The sequence below is a fragment of the Spinacia oleracea genome, chromosome 2 (genome assembly GCF_020520425.1).
Source record: "Spinacia oleracea cultivar Varoflay chromosome 2, BTI_SOV_V1, whole genome shotgun sequence".
NCBI lineage: Eukaryota > Viridiplantae > Streptophyta > Magnoliopsida > Caryophyllales > Amaranthaceae > Spinacia > Spinacia oleracea.
This window is the reverse complement of record NC_079488.1, coordinates 84,268,386-84,276,817: the sequence shown is the minus strand read 5'-3', so window position 1 is coordinate 84,276,817 and position 8,432 is coordinate 84,268,386. Positions and strand designations below refer to the sequence as shown.

At 33.9% G+C, this 8,432-nt stretch overlaps 1 protein-coding gene across 5 annotated transcripts; it reads right to left on the bottom strand.

Moving 5' to 3' along the window:
• Positions 1-3,336: 3,336 nt before the first annotated feature.
• On the bottom strand, positions 3,337-8,077 carry LOC130467962 (uncharacterized). Of its 5 annotated transcripts, none has more exons than XR_008928135.1 (4): positions 6,962-7,158; positions 6,710-6,852; positions 5,885-6,056; positions 3,337-3,583 (listed from the first exon to the last, which is right to left on the bottom strand). XR_008928135.1 is itself a non-coding variant. In XM_056837158.1 (4 exons), exons 1-4 carry the CDS (start codon positions 7,567-7,569, stop codon positions 3,462-3,464), a joined length of 474 nt encoding a protein of 157 aa, XP_056693136.1. In that variant the 5' UTR covers positions 7,570-8,077; the 3' UTR covers positions 3,337-3,461. The 5 variants fall into 5 exon arrangements, 2 of the variants coding, with proteins under 2 accessions (XP_056693136.1, XP_056693135.1); XM_056837158.1 differs by lacking the exons at positions 6,710-6,852; positions 6,962-7,158 and adding exons at positions 7,242-7,292; positions 7,441-8,077; XM_056837157.1 differs by lacking the exons at positions 6,710-6,852; positions 6,962-7,158 and adding exons at positions 7,169-7,292; positions 7,441-8,073.
• Between the last annotated feature and the right edge of the window lie 355 nt (positions 8,078-8,432).

The window sequence follows — 8,432 nt, the reverse complement described above, 5'->3', positions numbered from 1 at the left end:
AGAAGACCCTGCTTCCCTTTCGAAGTTTATGTATTTTGTTTGTGTTATTGTAATAGGTGTAATGGTCTTTAAAGACCTTAGGATAATGTTTGGATACAACCATTTCATTTGAAATGAGTCATTTCAAATCTGTAATTCAAATACTGAAATTCAATTCCAAATACTATGTTTGGGAAAAACTAGGAATTTAAATTTAACATTTCAAATTTGAAAATTATGGGATTTTAATTTCATAATTGAATACTTGAACCGTTTATTTCCTGTATAATCCAATTTAACAAAAACAAAAATCCTTGCCAAAAAATAAACCAACAAAAAAATAAATTAATTTGTACTGATACATCAACAATTTGTTTTCCCATACACATCGAACACTTTGTTTTCCCATACACATCGAACAATTTCAGATTGTAAATTATTTTGGGTACAATTTCATTGGAAAACAATCCTCAGAAATTCAGCGATGAGATTTCAATCTACACGGTTGTTCACTCCCTCTCCGCCGCTACAAGCATCCGTTCATCAGCCGACTCAGCCGCCCGCCCCTTGCACTTCCTGAACCCTCCGAACCCTCCTTCTCTTTGATGCTCGCCACCATCTTCTCCCCCCTTCCCCAAACAGATAACCATTCACATGTATTTGCCTGATTTTGATTGTTGATACATCAACCCAAAAAATCAAGAAACCTAGAAAATCAAGGTTTCTTTAGGTTTCGTAACAAATAATTCAATTTTTCCAACTTTTATCAAAAACTAATTGAAAAATCCAATTGCATCCTTGGATGAACTCTCATTTGAAGAACAAGAGAGAGAAAAATGGAAAATTAATAGAACAATATGGCAGATAATATCCCGATGGTCGTGAGATTAGAGACGAATAGAACGTAGATGGGGCATTTATGGAGCTGGTCGTCAGCGGTGGAGCTGGTTGTTGTGATACGGTGGTGTAGCGGTTCATTGTGATACGGTGGTGGAGCGGGTCGTTGTGATGCGGTGGTTAATCGTAAGAGAAGAAAGAGGGCGGAGGAGCTATAGTTGAGGCGGTGGATTTGGGAGAGGAGAGAGAAAATTATTTGTTATGAAATCTAGGCAAGGAGGAGAGAGAGAGATGTGAGAGCAGTAACGTGGAATTTGAAATGATAACCTTTCACATGGAATTTCAAATGCTTAAGAATGGACTTATATTTTTAAGAGTTTGATTTGGCCCAAATCCAAATTCTATGTGTTTCCAAACAAGTGAATTTGGCCAAATCCTAAATTTTAAATGAAATCCAGATTTCCAAACAGGCCATAGTGTTGTTTTAGTTTAATTTGTAGGTGTGTAAATTTTTTACTTATGTATGTTAACACGTACATTTGTTGTATCTTGTATGTACACTCAAGCAAGATTTTCCAATACGTAGTATAATAGAAATATAATGGCCACACTCCGTAATAATCTTCTCTAATCTATAATGAATTTCATAGGGTCATTATTGTAAATGACCCTTTGGTATCCCCTATAAAATAGTGTAAAACGGCTCTACTACTAAAAACAAATAAGAACAAATAAAGGGCAGTCAAATAAATTTAATCACATCCGACAAAAAGTCAAAAATATAAAGGAAAGTCACAATCAAATAATTAATCACATCCAACCATACTCTTATTAATCACATAACTAGTGTGTGGCTCGGGTGATGCCCTGTTAGCTACATTAAATAGTAAAAAATTTAGATTTTTCTTGAACTTAATATTTGACAAAATATATGTATACCATAAAGTGAAAAACATCTATTAAGTTCGTCAACTACACATACACACTACGACAATTATCATGCCAAGTAATTTTTCAATCAGATCATCTTAAAATTTATATAATTTTTTTATAATGGAACTACGGAGTAATTGTTTAAGATTCACCATATTATATTTTTATATATGCAGCCATGCAAGCCATCTCTATAGTTGATGCTTATGAGACTTATGACATCATGTTTATTCATGATCTTCCACATTCTTTAATAATTTTGTTTTTTCCAAAATAGTCTATAGAATATAAAACCACATTGTTTTGGACTTCATGTTATTATTTATTTATAAATTAATGTGAAGAGATAAACCACAATTGGTGGTTGGTTATAAGATGGTAATGAGACTTATCATCCCCACTTGAGGTATGGAGTTCGAACCTCATTGTATTGGTTTTTGTTGTCCATGACATGACATACCACTTGGTGCAAAGAAAAAAGTAATATGTGACACATAGACGAATTCACAACGTCTTTTAATATATTAGCATAGATTTATTTTTTTCCTTTCAAATACTTTATTATGTCACATCTTGTTATTGTAACAGCTAAATAATGTTTTAATTAAATCTTTAAAATTCAATTAAACAAACATAATAAAAAGTCACCCCCAATTAAATTCTTCATTAGAGAAACTTTGTGATTGTTTTTTAAATAACATAATTTTATTTTCTTATATATATTCGCACGCATCACGTATATATAAGACTAGTTAAACTCAATATTAGATCAAAATAACCTTGAAAATTATTAATTAAAATTTTGATGATAATGACCTTAAAAGTTAAGCAAATAATTAAAGTGACATCAAACTAACCTTTGAAAAAAAAACAAGAGAGAAAATAAAGTGACATATATGCCTAGTAGATTAAGAGCTGGAAAGAAAGAGATTTGGATGAGCAAATAATAAGAAAACTCCCAAAATAGAAAATAAAAAAGTGATAATCCTACTCAGTAAGCATCAGCTCCATGTCAAATCACTAGTAGAAAAAACCCTTATTGCAGCGGGCTTTTAGACCCCTGTTGCAGCGTACATCGTATGCTGCAACTGGGGGGCCTGCAACAAGTCTGAACTTGTTGCAGCGTACAATGTTCGCTGCAAAAAGTGATTTGTTGCAGCGGGCTTTTAGATGTACGCTGCAACAAGTGCCAAAAAATTGGCAAAATTTTGGACTTGTTGCAGCGGGCTTTTAGATGTACGCTGCAACAAGTGCCAAAAAATTGGCAAAATTTTGGACTTGTTGCAGCGTACATATATATGTACGCTGCAAAAGACTCAACTTTTTGCAGCGTACATTTATTTGTACGCTGCAACAAGTCTGAATTACTCAATTTTTTGCAGCGTACATTTATTTGTACGCTGCAACAAGTCTGAATTTTTGCCAAATTTTTTTCCCTTGTTGCAGCGTACAACATATATGTACGCTGCAAAAAAGCACTTTTGGCGGGAAAATTCTAATTTTGTTTAGGGATACCTAGAGTGCCTTGCACCAAATATAGAAACCTGTCAAAACAATAATAGAATAACGCAACCTGTATAACAAATATAAAAACAACAACTGGAGTTTTGTATACTATATATCCCAAAACCAAAGTGCACATATTACATTTAAATATATGTTCCAATTTCAACATAAACATACATTTTAATATAAAATTTATTCTATAACAACTAAACCAACTCGATCAAGCGCGCTAAAGCCAATAATAAATACTTGTTGGTAAAAAACTTAGCCCATTGCTCACGAACCACATCAAATTCCTCGCATAAGGCGCAATCCTCGGAGTGTAGACCTTTACAAAAACAGAAATTTAAATTAAACATTAGATTAAATACAAATTAAATATCACATTTTAACATTCAAGAAACTAATGACAATGTCCTAATAGTCTAAAATGAGTCCTTCGGTTCTTTAGTTCAAAGTTGGGAGCGAAAATGTCATTTTAGCCTAAATATGACCTATAACGACCCAATGAGCCTATAGGTGCATAAATAGATTGGAACGAGTCTTAGATCGTTAAAATTATGCATATTAAACATGTATTAAGTTTAAAATGCGTGCTTAGGTTCTTTATTTTAAAGTTAGGAGCGAAAATGCCTCATTTTAGCCTAAATATGACCTATAACTATCAAACAAGCATTAAATGTGCATAAACAGATTAGAATAAGTCTTAGAAACTTAAACTAAGCATATTTATCATATAATAAGTTTAAAATGAGTCATTAGGTTCTTAAGTTCAAAGTTGGGAGCGAAAATGTCATTTTAGCCTAAATATGACCTATAACGACACAATGAGCCTTAAATGTGCATAAATGGATTGGAATAAGTCCTAGAAAGTTAAAACTAGAATATAAAACATTTAGTAGGTTTAAAATGAGTCCTTAGGTTCTTTAGTTCATAGTTGGGAGCGAAAATGTCATTTTAGCCTAAATATGACCTACAACGACCTAATGAGCCTTAAAGGTGCATAAATAGATTGGAACGAGTCTTATAAAGTTAAAATTATGCATATTAAACATGTATTAAGTTTAAAATGAGTGCTTAGGTTCTTTATTTTAAAGTTAGGAGCGAAAATGCCTCATTTAGCCTAAATATGACCTATAACTATCAAACAAGAATTAAATGGGTATAAGTAGATTAGAATAAGTCTTAGAAACTTAAAACTAAGCATATTTATCATATAATAAGTTTAAAACGAGTCATTAGGTTCTTAAGTTCAAAGTTGGGAGCGAAAATGTCATTTTAGCCTAAATATGACCTATAACGACACAATGAGCCTTAAATGTGCATAAATGGATTGAAATGAGTCCTAGAAAGTTAAAAATAAGCATATAAAACATTTAGTAAGTTTAAAATGAGTCCTTAGGTTATTTGGTTCATAGTTGGGAGCGAAAATGTCATTTTAGCCTAAATATGACCTATAACGACACAATGAGCCTTAAATGTGCATAAATGGATTGGAATGAGTCTTAGAAAGTTAAAAATAAGCATATAAAACATTTAGTAAGTTTAAAATGAGTCCTTAGGTTCTTTGGTTCATAGTTGGGAGCGAAAATGCTTCATTTTAGCCTTAATATGACCTATAACGACCCAATAAGCCTTAAATGTGAATAAATAGATTGAAATGAGTCTTAGAAAGTTAAAACTAAGCATATTAATCATGTAAAGGGTTTAAAATGAGTCTTTAGGTTCTTTAGTTCAAGGTTAGGAGCGAAAATGTCTCATTTTAGCTTAAATATGACCTATAACGACCAAACAAGTCTCAAATGTGCATAATAGATAGGATTGAGTCTTGAAAAGTTAAAAATAATCATATGAATCATGTAATAAGTTTGAAATTAGTTTTTAAGTTCGTTAGACCAAAGTTGGGAGCGAAAATGTCATTTTAGCCTAAATATGACCTATAACGGCCAAAGAAGTCATGAATGTGCATAAATAGATTGGATTAAGTCTTGTAAAGTTAAAACTAATCATATAAAACATTTAATATGTTTAAAATGAGTCCTAAGGTTCTTTATTTCATATTTGGGAGCAAAAAAGCCTCATTTTAGCCTAATATGACCTATAACGACCAAACAAGCCTTAAATTTGCATAAGTAGATTGGAATGAGTGTTAGAAAGTTAAAACTATTCATATTAAACATGTAATAAGTGTAATACTCTGAGAAAATATGTAGCTTTTCCTATTTGGTTTATTGTTCACAAATCAGGATCTTTGGACAACAACAAATGCTTATTAATCCAAGAAGCTTTTCCTATTTGGTTAAAACCCACACATTATTCACAATCTTCAACTTTTGTGATAATCATAAATCAAAACAAAGTTTAAGTTTAAAATTAGGCAAATGAGTCAAAAAAGTAACGTAATAAGAGAAGTGGAAACTGGAAAGGCACACAGTGTCGCAAGTATACACCTGATTTACACATTGGACACAAGGTAAGTATAAGTTTGACAAAATACTGTTTCAGTTGAACACAAGGTAAGTTGCACTAAAAGGAAGATAAAGAAGATAATTAGAAAAACCAACTTTGTGATGACACAGACTAGTCCCATCACGAGCACCAAAATAATAGGACACAACATGATACATACCAAGGGTGGGATTCTTCTCAACAAAGAAGTTGTTCTTCGTGAAACGCTGCATGTGCACAATAATGTAAGGTGGCAGTTTAGTTACACGATATCGCATCCTAGCTATTTGAGGACGCACGACTTCTGTTATGGTCTCCCCGTCAAACTTGTTCATTATGTTGAAAAGTGGAACCTAAGAAGAACGCAGATGTGCCAAATCCATCAGTTACCAAGAAAAGTAAAGCGAAAAAGATGAACACATTAACATAAATGGTGAAGCCAAAAGACATACATGATGGATGCCTACCTAGAAAAGAAACCCAGTCTTTTTACAGAAATTTAACATTCTATTTTTTGACAAATCAAGATATACATACTGAAGAACAACTTCAAATTATCTATAGATCGTGATTTGTGATTAGATACAAATCAGTAGTGAGGATATAACCAACTTTACAGGAGGGCATAGCTACAACTGCTAGCAAAGCCATAATTTTCCACCCACCAAATAGTCAGCTAGCACATTCAATGTTACAAGTGTGAATGTGTGACCATTATAGAAACATCTAACCAGGGAAACTCCCTCCCAGATTATCATTTATTCAAAGTTAAGACCTTAATATTCAACAAAGCCTCCCGATTCTGCCACCAAGAATCAAAGGGATGAGCATAATGGGAATAGTGCTCTGGGAAACAAAGGTATTCTTAACCTTACATCTCATGCTTTCTCTCTTCTGAAGCTGCTGCTATAACAGCCCCAGAAGAACCGAAGGACACAATCTACGGAATACTAATAAGAGAAAACAAAGTTTTTTTTAAATTCAAAATAAAGAATAAGATTTCAACCTAAACTGCCAATATAAGCTGTCTCCATCAGCTGAGCCATAGGATCAATGGCCTGGCTAGCTATTGCCGGTAAAGAAAGCATTATAAGCTCCCGTTTGACATTTGGAGGAGGCAACTGGTTGAGGGGCTGAAGTACAGACTCACTGCGAAGTCATTAAAAATAAACTAACATAAAAGGGACATGCTTAAAACTTAAAGATTCAAATCAACAGTAGTTTCAACATAATCATTATCGCAGAGAAGTATTTTTACCAACGTATATTTTTGAGATGCGTGGCTCAAATAGTTGTAATGTGGTATCACCAAAAGATCAAGTAACACAAAAAATAAGAATAAGAATAATTTATATTATCAAACCCTAAAAATACGAAATTAGGGGAAAATCAAGAATTGACTGAAAGCAAACCCTAAAAATACGAAATTAGGGAAAAACAAATACAAAAAGTTAGAAAACTATACCTCCTCAATTTCGAAGGCGGCTGAGTTCGAAGGCTTATCTGGGTATAAGCAAAGAGAAAGAGAGAGAGCATACCACAGCTGTAGCATCGTGCAAGACAGAAGTAATTGTCCATTCACCATTTTTCTAAATCAAAAAGAAACCCAAAAAGGGAAATCGTCAGAAATGCAAGAAATTTCTGAGAGACAAATCATCGAACAGTTTATGTGCATAGAAAAAGGCAGAGAAAAACAATAAAACAATAAAAAATTAACAAGGGTCAAAGAGAATATACAGAATCGGAGTCGAGGAGAAAGAGACAACGGGGGCAGCGAGGGGTGCCGAGGCCAGGATTAATGGTGGGATCATGGTGATACACATTTCCAGTTCGAAGCTTCTCCTCGTACACTTCTCGGGTTCCCATTTTTTACGTCACCCCTTTCAAATTTCTTGAAGCGAAAGATAAGATGTAAAATTGAGTGTGGTGGAGTGAAGGAACTGCGGGGATGACGATGGGAGGGGGTAGGGCAGCGACAGAATTCAAGGTGGTGGTTCAGGCGGAGAAAGAAGGGATTTAGGAGAGAGAAAGAGAGCAGATGAAGAAGAAGAAGAATGAGGAGGTGAGAGAGTACGCAGGGAAAGCTGAGGGAAGAAGAGGGAGTATGAGCGTCCTTAGGTTTGAGATCCGAAATGTTTTTCTTAATTAGCTTTGCAGCGAAATTTTTTTATTGCAGCGGGCTTTTATCTGTACGCTGCAAAATAAATGGGCTATTGCAGGGGGCTTTTATTTTGTACGCTGCAAAAAACTCTCTTGCTGCGGGCAATTAATTTGTACGCTGCAACAACCCTTTATAAAGTTTGACCCGCGTTGACCTACTGGTTGTTGAAGCGTATTATTACATGTACGCTGCAACAAGGGGGTTGCAACAGGGGTTTTTTCTACTAGTGAATTGTCTAACTTATCACTAAAATTCCAAATTAATATTTGAGACAAGTCGGTAGTAGGCCAAGGAATATATAGTGTCCCCGATCTAAACTTGTGAAAACTCCAAAACCCCTCTAATCGAGCATATTAAAGACGTATCATATCAAAAATAGATCAAATTGAAACATCTAGTGAGTTTCCCACGTTCTACACCCAAACGCCCAATACCTAGCAATTACAGAGTACAGAGAGTACTCCGTACGTATTAGAATAAAGGAAATATAATCCACTAAACGACAAAATATGGATAAGACAAACGCTAAAGGACAAAATTAATTTTTTTTTTGAAAATGGCATCCGTT

Bases quoted from the DNA above. Each gene is read 5' to 3' on its own strand.
- LOC130467962 (XM_056837157.1), bottom strand. From the start codon at position 7,526: ATGTGTATCACCATGATCCCACCATTAATCCTGGCCTCGGCACCCCTC. The intron at 6,057-7,168 runs GTATAGTTTTCT...CGTTCTTCTTAG, and splicing joins CCGCCTTCGAAATTGAGGAG to GTTCCACTTTTCAACATAAT. The intron at 3,584-5,884 runs GTATGTATCATG...GTTTTTGTAAAG, and splicing joins TGAGAAGAATCCCACCCTTG to GTCTACACTCCGAGGATTGC.